This window comes from Lactuca sativa, chromosome 2, assembly GCF_002870075.4.
Source record: "Lactuca sativa cultivar Salinas chromosome 2, Lsat_Salinas_v11, whole genome shotgun sequence".
Classification (NCBI taxonomy): domain Eukaryota; kingdom Viridiplantae; phylum Streptophyta; class Magnoliopsida; order Asterales; family Asteraceae; genus Lactuca; species Lactuca sativa.
Window position 1 is genome coordinate 222321903 of NC_056624.2, and position 16305 is coordinate 222338207.

The 16305-nt window shown below is 33.6% G+C and overlaps 1 protein-coding gene across 1 annotated transcript; it reads right to left on the minus strand.

Annotated features, from left to right (window-relative positions):
- Window positions 1-11360: 11360 nt before the first annotated feature.
- Window positions 11361-13247, minus strand: LOC111884023 (LOB domain-containing protein 15). The gene is made up of 3 exons (XM_023880353.3): window positions 12836-13247; window positions 12364-12613; window positions 11361-11936 (listed from the first exon to the last, which is right to left on the minus strand). The coding sequence occupies exons 1-3, from the start codon at window positions 12847-12849 to the stop codon at window positions 11526-11528; spliced, it is 675 nt and encodes a 224-aa protein (XP_023736121.1). The 5' UTR covers window positions 12850-13247; the 3' UTR covers window positions 11361-11525.
- Window positions 13248-16305: the final 3058 nt, after the last annotated feature.

Genomic DNA, 16305 nt, shown 5'->3' on the forward strand with positions numbered 1-16305 from the left:
TGATGAAAGTCAGCATGAACTGGTTTTACTTCATTAGATTCTAAGGTTCGACCATACAAAGGAACAGAAGGAAATGAAGGTTACGTAGTCGATGTTGTGGTACCGACGAAAAACAAATCACCCAATAGAGTGAGAGAGAATCGATTAATCGGTTGTTTCAGTTAAAGGGGAAAAGGGGGATTCTTCCGATTTTGAAGAGTATAAACCCTATGGGGATGACTTGTCGTCCATATACCCTCAAACAAAACAATGTTGTCCAGTTAAATAGATTCAATAATATGTGTGTGTTTATATATATATATATATATATATATATATATATATATATATATATATATATATATATGTGTGTGTGTGTGTGTGTGTGTGTGTATGTGTAATTTTATTTATTTTCAAGACGATATTGATGACTTTTTTAGGTTACAAAACAAAAGATTTACACAGTGGAATCATAAAACTATTTTATGGGTACATGCAACCTAGAGATCTATGACATTTTCTCATAATAGCAACATACTATGAAAAACTAATGTAACCTATGTATTATCGATAACTACAAAGATTAGATTACATACCTTTGAGTATTATCGGAAATACTCAACCTTTGATCCTCAAGTGTTCCTTGGAAAGCTAGCACCAATAGTGTGGATGCCTATAATGGCTCACACTCAATATCCTAGAAACCCTAGGAATGATTTGGAGAGAGGATAGAGGAAGGAATTTCGATATCTTACTTGTGTATAGTAAGGTTCAAAAATGGCTAACAATGGTCCCTATTTATAGTTGGTGGATCTCTACGATAAACTCTAATTTGAATAATTAAATAATATAATTTAATCTATTCAATGTAGTTATCCTTATCAGCTATAGGAGGTTTCCAAAACCTTTCTGGACCCCCTCTAAAACCGTCCAAGCCATGGAGGTTTCTAGAATTCATTTCTTACTTAATAATTAAATAATTACAATTCGCCCCTTGCACCTTTAATTAATTCAAAATTAATTTCCAATTGATTCTGAATTAATTTTTAACCATTTATAATTAATTTATTAATCATATAATAAATTAACAAATCACTTCCTCACTCTCCTAAAGTTGTTCAAATCTATTTCTAGTTATTAAGAACAACCCAAAAATGAGTTTGTTTTTATTCCATAAAGTTATACGTACCAATTTAGTTGTGACCTTGGACACCTAATCCAATAAATATGTTGTCCATATAGCTTTTCGGAAACCCGCCAACCTTGTTTCGTTTCCGCCTAACCAAGAGAGACGATATGTCGTCACTAAAGCTTAAAAAGTCATAGTTTATTTACCAACCCTATAATGACAGCACGTCATCCCTATAGGGTCCTCTATATCGACGATTTGTGTCATCCCTATAAGCTTCTTCTCTATAAGGTTTATTCTTGTGGTTTTAACCAGTTCATCCTGTTGGGTTTTGAGCAATCTAACACTTCATAAGTGTGCATGCAACCCTAATAAACCTTGGATCTATGTTTGTCTAAATACATGCAAAATAATAATTTTTCCAAGGTTCATAACCTATCTAACATGGCATGGGGTACTTTTAAACATAAAAGAATTAGATGAGATTACATACCTTTTGATGATGAGTTTGATTCCTAAGGAGTTTGAGGGCCAAACACCAATAGTGTGAATGCCTCAAATGGAAATCACAAATCACCACAAACACTTGGAAACCTTTAGAGAGTGTACACACACTTGTAATTTTCGACCACACACAAGCACAGACACTAGTGGCTATTTCATGCAACATAAGCATGCTTATATAGTGTACATGGTTAGGGTGAAACCCTAATAACCCATGACCTTTCCTTTTCCAAGGATCCATGGGTTAAAAGCTCCATGGATCATCCATGGACTTCCATCGAAGCCTATGCCATTAACAAATGAGTGTTAGCCCACACCATATAAAACCAATAGCCCATAATCTAATTAGTCTTTCTTTTAATCTCTAAATTAATTCATAATTAATTTAAGACTAAGACTAATTAAATAACATAACTTCATATTAATATATTATAACTTATAATATATTAATAAACATATGTGTATAACTCTCATAAAATTATCCATAAATAGTTCCGGTGAAGTGCAACCCAAATGGACCATGTCGGGCCGGGTCAAGTATGTACCAAATAAGTTATGGACTTAGACACCGTATCCAACAGACTCCCACTTGGATAAGTCTAATAACTATATTTGCGTATGTTACTTTAGGAACCAACCAACAATCGTAGCTCTCAAAAACTCTGTTGAACTATCAAGCGCCATTTTAGATAAGTGATCATATAATCCTTTGTTCTCATGATATCAGTCGGACAAATACATGGAACAACGTCGTACTTATTGTCCAGCAGTTTGTTTCCCGATTTTCGATTTGTTTGACGAAGAACCTAATCGAACACATCAATTTAGTTCTGACTGGCCGGTACATAGGTCACAACAAAATCATCGAGGGGCCCAGATATCGCTTCTATTTCTAGAAGGAACAGATAAACTTCGACTCATATGCTTGTTCTACTACTTGTTGAATTGTACACAAAGGCACGTTTTATAACATCAAGTTACTGATGCGTTTACGTGCAATCAATGCACAACCAACTCATAGGTAACAACTCATATCTCTAGGTTTGAAGATTTATATGATATTACCGTCTCACGATCACTCGAGATAAATTCCATGAAGTGATACAAGTGAGCGTGGGTTTATTCCAATACTCATAACTTATGAGCACTCATGAATGTTGTAGCAACCATTGCTATGACTAAACCCATTTAGCCATCTACAAACTCGATTCATGACAGTCTTGATTCATACCTACTTCCAACATATGAACGATTGTGGAGTGTTTAAATAACTTAGTCATTCGGAAAGAATAACCTAGCTATTTTGGAAGTCAAAACATGCAAAGTGAAACACAATAATAATCGAATCCAATATGGTCTCAGAACCCTTTTGAATATAAATAGAACCACCTTTTATTTATCACCATATTGAATACACATTATTCATTGTATAATGTTTCAAACAATCAACTTAAGACTTGAATAAAAAACAACAGTCGTCCCAAGCTCCTAGCATGTACTCTTTGTTTTTCTAAACAATAGTTATGCCATATTCCAAGTATGCACACTATGTTTGTCTATGATCCTTACATTGTGATGTAGATCAATTGAACATGATTCCATTGAAACTCATTTCACAATCCCAAATCCTTATTGTAAATGTGAGAATCCCCCGATTCCTATCATTTACCAAAAAAAACTGTTAGATTTTAAACTTTTATGCAATGTTCCTCTTGTAATGATTATGCACAAAGTCACCAAAACCTTGTCACCAGTCATTACAGAGTATTCCAAAGAAGGTCAACTTTTATGGAACGGAAGTCTCATATTCAAAGTACATTGCTTTGAACATCCTTCTTGCATTAAGGTTTTCTAATCTTACATAGATTGAATAACTTCCACCTATGGAGACATTTCCATAGTCCCATTTTGACTATCACTTCCGAACAAGAGTTACTTCTTTTCAGAATATGTCAATATGGTCCTTTCCGACAACTTACATCATACTTCCAACTTTCCCTGAGCAACCAATCTTTGGCGAACCTCAGATTTGTCCTCGACAATTGCTTAATCACTTTAGTCATATCCAGTTCTAGACTTTTCCCTTCTCAATGCCTTAAGCATTTGGAAAATTTAGAAAAGATGAATATTATAGCACATGCAATCGATCCTATATCCGAAGCATATGGGACACGATTCATGATGTTTGACATAAAGACATGATACTAGACCAGTCTTTTGCTACAATATTTTTTATTTGCCATGTTTTCAAAATTTAACTATGAAGAGGGATGCCGTAATCATAATCGAATTTTGAAAACGCAATATATATAGAATTTCTTCAAGTTGAACCATTCCAACATAAAATTCATACATATATATATATATATATATATATATATATATATATATATATATATATATATATATTCTTGACTAAAGATGATGAAAATCTCAATCTAAGCTTTAGAATTGAAACGAAGTATAATTTCCTCTCCCTTAATTATAGCAAAACAACTTTTCAACCCCTGCAACTTCACGACTTGAAACTTTGTTTTCTATAATTAACATTGCTAACTTGCAACACTAAACGTAATAATCATGCTCCCACTAACATGATGATTATTAGCAAAACACTTATGCTCCCACTAGCTCTGACATATTTCCAGAAATCTGTTGGACTTCTGAAATTTAGATTCAACACCCTTTCTTAGATAGTTCACATGTGTGTCTAAACAATTTTCAGAACTATGAAAAGGGATACCGTAATCATAGTCTCAATTTCTTAGACCTTTGCCATTTCTCACAAGTCCATGTTAGTGTGCCGGTTAACCACACACGCTCCACTAACGACTTTTGAAAATGCAAATAACACAATTGATATATACATAAAATCTACTTAGTGAAAGCGTTTCCTCACCATCATTTTCATGAATCGGAGAGAAACCTTATGACACTTAGATTTTATAGTGTATGAGTTCCTATCCATGTGAATTTGTCAAAACCATAATCACAAGATAAGGTTAGTGACAAATTCAGCCTTACATGGATTAAACTTGTTCAATCTTAGTTTCTTGTCACCTTGGTAGCACAAGGCCCACCAATGCTTCCAAGTTGAACTCTGATAACTCACATGCAAATTCAACTTATTTGAAGTAGATACAGAAATAAGAATTATGTCAACACGATAGGTTGCAAACCTTAAGTTGTGTGCTAGTGATAAATTACAGGTTTTACTCTTGATTAACTCTTGAAACTCTTTCAGGATCTTTAAGGCTCCCACTGTCCCCTTGACATATAAGTTTCCCCAGTTAAGAACCATTCCTTGACAAAACAAATATTCAAGGGATAGTGCAGATTCTTATCAAGACTAACACTTCACACAATTGGTCTTAGTTGGTCTTTGTCTCATCCAAGACATCACAACTTACCAATCTCAAATGTATAAGGGTAGAAACATTCTACACTACATTTGATAAGTGTTTTAAACCTTACTTTATGTCACTCAATGTTACAATCTTGGAGTATGACTCTAAGAATTGTTTTGAAACAAAGTATGACTCATCTTCTCGATCTTAACCAATCCAACAATTCATGACCTCTCTTCTTAGCCATAACAATGCACTAAGACGTCCTTAGAGTATGAATTTGTGATATGGTTTCATAATCATTAAGATGATCATGAAATACGATACTAAAGTACTCTCCCATCCTTTCAGATTTGAGAAACTTTTATCTTTCTGCCTAATTTGATTCTTCTCATTTGTTTTGTCATACATTGTAACCTTTCCAATGTTACAGAATTATACTTAACCTTATAAGTATAATCATATTTACTAATCTTTAGTAAATCATGACAAGTCAATCTTTGTGGTGGACCTTGACCAGCGCACACCCAGTGTACCTAATTCCTTAGTCCTTCAATTGACTCACATATACATGTGATCAAAGAATTAGTCTTAATTTTCAAAGATGAAAAATTCTCATTCATCATACAATACAACTTGTATGATTCCAAGTTCTTGTCCAATTGAAACTTGGGTGATGAAAAACTGTCTTCATTTGGTAAATTCAGACATTACCACAAATGAAAGAATCAAATCCACTTTCCAATATTGCTATTACTGGAAACATATAAGCAACAATTTTCCATAGATGCCATTGTAAAGATATTTTTTTTTTTAATAAATAAAATTTAAACCTTTTTTTTTCTTTTTATTTTAAAACTTTGCGGAAAAACTTATCCTTACAATACACATGAAAACCTTGTTGTTATCTATTCATAAGCAATATATTATAACTCTTAAGCAACAGCTCAAAATTCTGATTGCCGAACCATGCGATCGAAACCCACCTTTGCAATCAGAATCAACATATACTTACTTTAAGCTTCCTATCTTTTCTTTAATTCTTAAAAACATCAGCATGTGACCCATTCACATTATGTAATAAGAATCTCCAAATAGGAACTTAATAGAGTTAGACAGTGGACTTTACTCGAAGTAGAGTCAAACCTCTTGACTTGATCAACCTAATGACCTTTCAAGTGAATATGGCAGCTTCGCAACCAATGCCCCTTCCTTTGGCAACAAAACACATGGACCCTTTGGTAATGGCACATGAGACTATCTTAGACTTAGCCTTTCTCTTTACCATTTAATCAACCGAGTTGACTATGGCCGATCCCTTTCCATTGGGAAGAGAAATCTTTTTCTAGATATCCAATGCTACCATTGTTAATGTCCATGTAGACTTGGGAAGTTGTTCTTTTAATCAAATTTACTTTACTGGTGTTCCGAATCATTGCTGATTCCACAACACCAAGCAAAAAGATAACATCATTAAGGGTCATGTCATAGTCTGCCTCATAGTAGTCCCAAAGAGACTCACTATGTTACTAAGAAAGTGATTGAACATCCAACTTTCACGAGACTTTGACACCCAACTCTCCCGGCTTGTCAATATGTGACTTTATCTTCAAGATGTGAGCACACATAGACTATGCTTGCCAATAGGGATTGAGTGACTTTAAACTTTTCAAGAACTTGTGGGTGAGGGAGAATAATTGGAGGAAGTGGAGGAAGTGAAGCATGATGTTGAGGGACACCATCTTCAAGAGATTTGGGAAGATCATAGTTGTCTGAACCAGACATCTATAATGGGAGAAAATCAAGTTAGTTGATTCAAAGTCCTTAATATAACACCCAATATGAAATATTAAGGCTAGGACCCAACACAATATTTTATAATTTGGAAGAGGGATGTCGTAATCCAAGCTATAAAATATTTGAAGGTAGGCGAATGACGATTCACCAATTTCCACCATGAAAAACGAAATAATTTATTAGGTTTTAATTGGATTTGAAATTCCTAGATCTTTTGAGATTCATTGAACTTTTCAATGGCATGTTTCAATCTCGAGTGTGCCCTCTCAAATTTTGTGACTGGGATGCCGAAGATCACAAAACAAGGTGTGAATAACCATACCAATTCACTTGGTACCCTTAATATTATCACCCAATCAATGTGCCGGTTAACCACACACGCTCCATTGATCTATGACAAACATTAAGTCACCCTTCGTGATCCTTACTAGTCCATGTTAGTGTGCCGGTTAACCACACACGCTCCACCAACGACTTGGTAAGGTACAAAGTGTGAATTCCATGGGCTAGCACCAAATTCACATTTTTCCTAAAGTAACTAAGATTGGGAATTAAATAAAAACATTTAGTTACTTTATAATAATCATTATACTTTTAATGAGAATTTAAAGTCATTGTCCTACCCGTTCGGCTAACGACCCTCCACCAGTCAAGCAAGCGGTGGGTGAGAGTGGACACCCATTAAGTTGTCATTTTATAGGCAACAACCTTATACCCACCTTATAGACCGGCTTCATGAATGAGGCCTAGTAACGGTAAAACGACTTGTTCTTATACACACACACACACACACACACATATATATATATATATATATATATATATATATAATTAACCATTAATCTTATAATTGTATAAGGGTAGAATTTTAACTTTTAAAACTTCTAGGGTATGGAATTAAAGTTTGTGTGAGACTTTACAAATTCCAAAACTCGAGGGCAAGTTTTGAACACTTCATAAACTTTTGGATATTCATAACTTATGAGTTTTAATTAAGTGTTTAATACTTTTAATGAAGAGTCTCTTGGAAATCCATAACTTGAGGACAAGTTATGGAGTCCATAAAAGCATTTATTAGAAAACTCTTCAAGAAAATGTAACTTATGACTTCTTAAAAAAACATTTAAAAGAAAAACTTTTGGAATTCCATAACTTGAGGACAAATTATGAATTCCATTAAAACATATTAAGATCAAGAATTAACTAACAAACAATTTGCAAATAATTCCTATGATCTAACAAAACTCATATGAACATGAACATCCACATCAACAATTTCAAGAATCATATGAACACATATAAACTTGAAATTTTGATTATAACTTTGAAATTGGTCCACCATCATCATTACTACATCAAAAACAGGTTTTATGAGTCCGAAACAGTTTAATGTAATGATTCTAGACCAATTCCAGCACCAAAACTCGAAGATATGCTGTCTGGGGGTCCAACTCGTCGAGTGCATGAACCAACTCGCCGAGTTGGATGAGTTTTGCCTTGGACTCGTCGAGTCCCTTCGTGGACTCGGCGAGTCTGCTGTGCAGACAGCACATAAACTTCGATTTTCAGCAATTTGCATCAAGTATTCAAGAAAACAAGCCTAGGCTCTGATACCACTGTTGGGTTTTGAGCAATCTAACACTTCCTAAGTGTGCATGCAACCCTAATAAACCTTGGATCTATGTTTGTCTAAATACATGCAAAATAATAATTTTTCCAAGGTTCATAACCTATCTAACATGGCATGGGGTACTTTTAAACATAAAAGAATTAAATGAGATTACATACCTTTTGATGATGAGTTTGATTCCTAAGGAGTTTGAGGGCCAAGCACCAATAGTGTGAATGCCTCAAATGGAAATCACAAATCACCACAAACACTTGGAAACCTTTAGAGAGTGTACACACACTTGTAATTTTCGGCCACACACAAGCACACACACTAGTGGCTATTTCATGCAACATAAGCATGCTTATATAGTGTACATGGTTAGGGTGAAACCCTAATAACCCATGACCTTTCCTTTTCCAAGGATCCATGGGTTAAAAGCTCCATGGATCATCCATGGACTTCCATCGAAGCCTATGCCATTAACAAATGAGTGTTAGCCCACACCATATAAAACCAATAGCCCATAATCTAATTAGTCTTTCTTTTAATCTCTAAATTAATTCATAATTAATTTAAGACTAAGACTAATTAAATAACATAACTTCATATTAATATATTATAACTTATAATATATTAATAAACATATGTGTATAACTCTCATAAAATTATCCATAAATAATTCGGGTGAAGTGCAACCCAAATGGACCATGTCGGGCCGGGTCAAGTATGTACCAAATAAGTTATGGACTTAGACATCTTATCCAACACATCCATTGATCTTCACAGTCGCATTATCTGTTTATTGGGCACATAGTTTGTCATGACTTATGCAAGCAATCTTTCTTATTTTTTTGGGGTATTTCGGCTACACGTAATAAAGTCAGGTTATTTATAACTCTACGAAAATATGCTCTTCATATTTTTGAATGTAAATATGCTAAGTTACAACCCCATTCATACCCTTGTTGATACTTAATCAAAATTGGATGATACTGGCTCACTTGCCAGCGACCAACTTTATACCTCAATCTTGCATGTGGTCTTCGGTACTTAACATTTACTCGACTAGATTTCACTTATAAAGTGCAATAAATTTATTTATAGATGTATGGCCTAGGGGAACCACACTTACATGCTCTAAATCATTTCCTTTGATATGTACATGGGACACAAGAATCCTCCAGCTGCTTCACCATTCGACCATTACATTTGCCATTTCCTACTCAAATGCCGACTGGAGGTATGTTTATGTTGCTCGACCAGTGGGTGGCTACTGTGTGTTCTTTAGTGGCAACATAATATCTTGGTCTTCTAAATGGAAACCTATAATTTCTTGATCAAGCGTATGAGCCAAATAAAGAGTTTTTGCTTATGCAATTGCTAAAACTTGTTGGTTACATAATCTCCTTTATGAACTATATTCCCATCTCGGGAAAGCCAGTATAGTCTATTATGATAACACTAATGAAATTTATTAAACCAATAATACGGTTCAACACCCACAGACGAAACATATTGAGATAAATATACACTTTGTCCACAACAAAGTTGCAACCAGTTACATATGCGTTTTCTATGTTCCATCATGCCTCCTATATGCTGGAATATTCACCAAATGATCGACTTTCATCGTCTCTATTCTCGGATTTTTATTTCAGTTTAAATGTTCAGTCTATTCCTACCGATCAAATTGTGGGGATGTATTCAAGTTATTGTATTATTATTAGTTTCATTAACCCAATTTATAGCCATGTATAGTGTTGTGTTTAGCCTAATGTACCATGTATATATTGTGAAAGGTTTAATGAAATCAACATGGGAAATTATAGGCTCTAATAGTTTTAATAGTTTTAGGGTAAATGAACGTACTTAGTTCAATTATTTTATTTGTTTGCACATGATCATCAAATTCCTTTGAAGTAGAATACACTCATCATAGTTCATGGAATCAAGAAAATACTAGTAAATGTTGTTATCAAGACGAAGTCGATAGTGATGCCATGCCAACCTCGACACACCCCTTTATAGTTCTTCTACATACATTCCCCTTTCCAGCAATTCATTTTAATATTTGCATCATTACTTCATAAGTAACACATTAAAGATCCAGTTATCCTTGTCACTGCAGAACCTCAAAGGTCACTGAGTGGGCCGGGGTTTAACCTTTTAATCTCCATAATTAGATGAACTGTTCAACAGGTGACGTTTTACATAAGCTTAAGGTGATGTATCGACCTGGATGGTGATCAAATTAAAGTATAGTTTTGAATAAATAAGGATATAATGGAAAACTTGTTTGGTGAAAGATGATGTTTTTGGGGGTAGGAAAAAGTTGGCAATGTAGTCTGCAATTATAGTCCTACAGAAATCAGAAAAAACGTTTGAATATAGACAAGTAAGATGCCACCATTTCAAGCAATCATGACCTTAGACCAAATTCAGTCACATCTCATAGCTTCTGAAAGAGAGAACACGTTAAAATAATGCAAACAGATGGAATTCGATACGTCGCAATCGTTAGGGTTTTCTGAAAGAGAGGAGACAATGCTCTAATGAAGACAAAACAGAAGATAGGGTAGATAGAGAAGAAAATTAATTTATCTTTTGTTTTCATTTTTTTATAAGATCTTAATCAACATGAAAAACAAATCAAGATTGTATCTTGATGATTCGGGTTGAAGGGTACACGTTATGTCATTCAATTCACTTATATGGACCGAGTGAAGGAGCCAAAAAAAAAATGATATTCATGAAGTCTCGTTTACTATTTTTTATTAATAATAATATTTAAATTTTGATATAACATCACTAACTATTAACTAAACATTTCTGAACCCCTTTGTATCCAATTTGTAGATTAGATTTTCGAGGCATATATAAAAGTAAATAAAAATTAATTAAAGAAGTATACAGAATTAAAAATGATGATATACACAGAAATTAAGTCAGATTTATTATTTATAAAATGAGAAGTCATACGTTTAACAGAATCTAAAGATGATACAGATGGATTAATCTGTCATAAATATTTGATAATTAAATATACTCAACATCGTCTCACCAGTTTTTCACTAATGGAGTAGAATCTAGTCTTATTTGTCGTCAATCATATATTAAATTGAAAAAAAAAAAAAAAAAACATAAAAAATTAAATCTATTAACCGAAATAGGAGACATTATCGTTGGTGATGGTGCTGTAATCTGTGGTGGTGGATGGTGGGGTGTACATGGAAGAAGAGGAGGAAGCAGGAGGAGGTGGAGGAGGAGGCGGCGGTGGTAGAGGTGATGGTGGAGGCGGCGGAGGTGGTGGAGTTGTTACAGGGACAGCGCCAGTAGAAAACAAAGCTAAATGATGAGAAGGAATAATATGATGATCATGGTGGGTTTCAGTATACTTGTATCTTAGAATCTCAGCTCTTACTGCATTCAATTCAGCTTGTAGAGATTGTACTTGATGTTGTAAAGCAGAAATGGCACCCATGCATCCGTAAACCGGATCTCTTAGCCTTACATTTGCTTCGTAAACAAGACTATTGGCTGCATCGGCTCTTTGATTTTCCGGTACTTCCTATCGTCACAACATAAACAAACATTATTAATTAGATCTTTTTTATATAAGAAGCTATTAATTACTAGCTTCCAAAATTATTTTCACAATTTAAACAATCTGTTGGCCATAAAAAGATATTTATGATCAAGAAACTATTAATTGTTAGCTTGAAACAGTCACATACGATTAAAACATAAACTAAACATATGAAGACAACATCTTTCACTAACTTAGAAATTAATCTCCTTGCACAACATTAACTCAAACTCAGAAAGGTTACCTTGACACATATTTAATCCTTTGAAAAAAAGATATTCAGTCGGTAATATATGGAAGTTAGTGCTACACATCTTAGAGAAATTAGGGTTTTAATTAGTATAGAACAGACTTGTATGAATATGATACAAGTTAGTGATGCATAAAGATGAAGGTACATCGATCATACCATGAGCAACTTGGAGACATTGCTGGCACCGAAAACTTTGTGAACAGAAGCAAACTTTTGAGGTTCATGAGGGGAAAAATAAGGTGAAAACGGGCATTCTTGAGCACATCTACGGCGTAATAGCTTACACGCAGCACAAGGAGTGATGGTGTTTAGGGTTCCAGGAAGCCCTAACATATGTCTCCTTCCCAATTGATATGATGCATCGATGTCTCTCTTGATCTTCTTCCCTATCTCATCAAATCTCTCCCTACAAAAACATATGTATAACAAACCCAGAAAATATCATATTAATCAAAAAAACCAATATACCATGACAATTATAAGTCTGATTAGGGGTTCTTGTTCCTATCACATAAGCGTTTATCATGGAATTTGTAGATCAAAGCCCACAACTTTAAAGACTACCAGAAGTGCTATTGTTCAATATTAATTCATATAAGAGAGCTTGTATAGAGAGAAAGAGCTAGACCTTTCTCTGGACATTCAGGCATGCTATCTGCAGATGTAGCTAGAGAGAGATATATGGAGAGAGAGGGAAGGAAGGAAGGCAGGAAGAAAGGAGAGTGGGAGAGAGATTGTGAAGGGGAGAAGGCTAGAAAGAAATACTAGTTTTTGAAGAGGGTGGGTTTAAGGGGTGCTTAAAAGGCAAGAAAACCAGAAAAAGGGAAAATTAATGGAGGTGTAAAACAATATATAAAAGCCAAAAACAACCGATACATAGTACTGCTAGCTGTTACTGCAGATGTACGAATGATAGGGATTCAGTCCCCACATAGTATCATTCAACTCTCTGCAAACATATCAAGCTTCAGTCTGAGTTATATGGCGGAGCATCATGAATCATTCATCATATCAATGGCTACTGATCAAGAAACTGGTTTGTAGAGAGAGAAAGAGAAAGAAATAGTATGATATAGTAATAAGGTGATCAGATACTTTCATCACTGTCAACATCAATGCGAGCTGGGCCCCCTCTCTCTCTCTCTCTCTCTCTCTCTCTCTCTCTCTCTCTCTCTCTCTCTCTCTCTCTCTCTCTCTCTCTCTCTCTCTCTCTCTCTCTCTCTCTCTCTCTCTCTCTCTCTCTCTCTCTCTCTCTCTCTCTCTCTCTCTCTCTCTCTCTCTCTCTCTCTCTCTCTCTCTCTCTCTCTCTCTCTCTCTCTCTCTCTCTCTCTCTCTCTCTCTCTCTCTCTCTCTCTCTTTTGTTGCTCACGTGTGGATCAGAGCCATTTTATAATAAATTAACTGTTTATTTAACTTTATAATAACATAGTTTAGCTTATCTTAGCTTCATGACAAATTCCCTTTTCTTTTCTTTTTTGGTTTTCTTTCATTGACCGAGAAGAATGAACGAATATGATCTTGGGTCGCTATTTATAGAATCGTCTAATTTTAATTGGGGACGACTAAAAAGACACTTTATATTATAATATAGACATCCTAATTAATTTTTTTAATATTTTTGTTGGCTGAAATTACATTGTTTTCCGAAAAAACTGATTATTAATTGAATTTTTATAAAAGTATCGATAACATGTTTCTTGTGATTCGAAAACCAACAATTGATAAACGATTCCCATACTTTAGTTTTGTGCAGCTGACTTGAGTTTATATTTTTTTGAACCGGCAAAATTGATATATATTAATGGGAATAGTCTCACTAGCAAGAAGCTAGTAGAGTATTGTTTTACATAAAATCAACAAAATAAAGGAGAAAAATTTCATACTCACCAATCTAAACTATCATTTTCTCCCCTATGTTTAATCCGCACATATGACATTGACTTAACATCAGCCACAATCCTCTCTGCCTTCATGACAATTTTTTTAAAAATCCTCTCATTCCGGGCTATCCATAAACACAATACGGTTCCATATAAGATTGTGATTAATTTACATCTCTTCTTTGGGCAATTGCCCTATGTAGATGCAAACTTAATGATGTCCAGAACCGAGTGGAAATCCATCTCCGATAGTCCGCACCAGTGAAAAATTAACCGAAAAACTTCCCTTGCCAATGAACATGTTGCAAGGATATGATCACCTGTTTCTTCTGCCGAATTGCAAGCACCACAAACAGTTGAATCCAATGAAACACTTAGTCTATATGACATGATATTTCAACCACGTAAAGCGATAGGTTTATTCAAAGACACTTAAACCTTTACTCTTTTGCAATAAAAGGTAGAATGAATAAACATGAGCATCAACTGGATACCTAGTTTCTTGTAAACTTCAAAGAGCACTTATTTTAATAATGAGTACATATTTTGGATCCAACCAAAATTAAATACTCCGTGTGGATTCCGCCATCGCTTTGACATCAATCATTCCTTTCCTCATTTACTATTGAGTAATATGAAATCCATACATTTTCAATAATAATCATTAAAATGTATCTTAAAAAGTATATCATATGAAAAAACGTGTTTTATAATGTACACAACGATCTTTCTCCTCAGACAATAGAAAGTAGAAATAGCATCCATTGTGACAAAATATGTATCTTTATTTCAACGTTTACCCAATTACCCTTGAATAGAATTCTCATTGTAATTTCTTTTTTTAATTTTCTTTTACGGAAAATATAATCTAATCTTAAACTATTCCTTAATATAGCTTGTGTCTCCGATGAAACTTGAACCTTCGACCTCAAAAAGAAAGACAATACTTAATACCGTTGAACTACAAAACATGATAATTTTGTTCAGAAACTACCCATGGAAAAATTTCAAGGTTATATTCACACAAAATATGGGAATACCGACCGGCAAAAACCCTAATTTAGCAATAGAATATGCCAGGGATTGCAATGAAAAGAAATCAATGGTTAATTATCCATCAATTTACAGATACGCTTTTTGTTAAATAAATACACGACATGTGAATTCCGCATGTAATGGGTGTGTTTGTGATGTAACAAATCTACTCTAATAAATAAATGTTTTTTTTGCTACTTGTCACACACTCATTTAATTTGTCAGATATCATTTTGTGGTTATTTTGAATTAATTTTTATTCCAAATGTCATTTTATTGTTTTTATTTTATTTTATTAATTCCACATAATATTTAAATGCAACAATAAATGCATATTAATTTCCTTAATGAACTTTTCTTTTAATTTTAAAATTACTAAATTAAAGCTTCATTAATTTTCTTTATTTATTTATCTAAATTATTTGTTTAAATGTAGAAAAAAACACTTTAACTTTTATAATTCAATATTTTCTCATTTTTCTTATAAATTTAAAATTTTCAAATGTTTATAATTTTATATTTAGTTTTTCTTTTAAACAAACTCATTTAATACATAAGTCTCATACCTAGTATAAGATTTTTTGGAAGTATTATACTAAATGCAAGAAAATAGCAATGGACTTTTGACTAGCCTAAAGTCTCCACTTTTTAACTTTTAAAATAAAAGGTTAAATGCAAGAAGAATCGAGGCATTCCATTTATTTGGATTGCATTTTTACATATGTAACAATTGCCACAAAGAAATAGCTACGGATAATCAGTTAAACTGAAGCGAAAGAAAAAATGTTGTTAATTGAAAAAAACAGAATTTAAGACTATTTTATCTATTAAATTTAGTAGCAAATTATCTGTAGCTTTGTTGCATCTTTTTTGGATTATGCCGCAATGTTGCACAATAGAAAAACGATATTATATATATATATATATATATATATATATATATATATATATATATATATATATATATATATATATATATATATATATATAGAGAGAGAGAGAGAGAGAGAGAGAGAGAGAGAGAGAGAGAGAAATAATCATTTGAGAACTCAAAGTTTCTCGATAACCTGAGAACTAAAAGATGATCGTTAGATAAAAAAAATGATGGTCAAGATGTATTGTGGCATTTTTGTAAATAAATAGATCAATAGAATGGAGGGGGCATAGTAATAAAATTTCACAG

Excerpts from the sequence above, each read along its gene's own strand:
- LOC111884023 (XM_023880353.3), bottom strand. Across the intron at positions 11,937-12,363 it reads ATGTCTCCAAGTTGCTCATG|GAAGTACCGGAAAATCAAAG; the intron begins GTATGATCGATG and ends TTGTGACGATAG.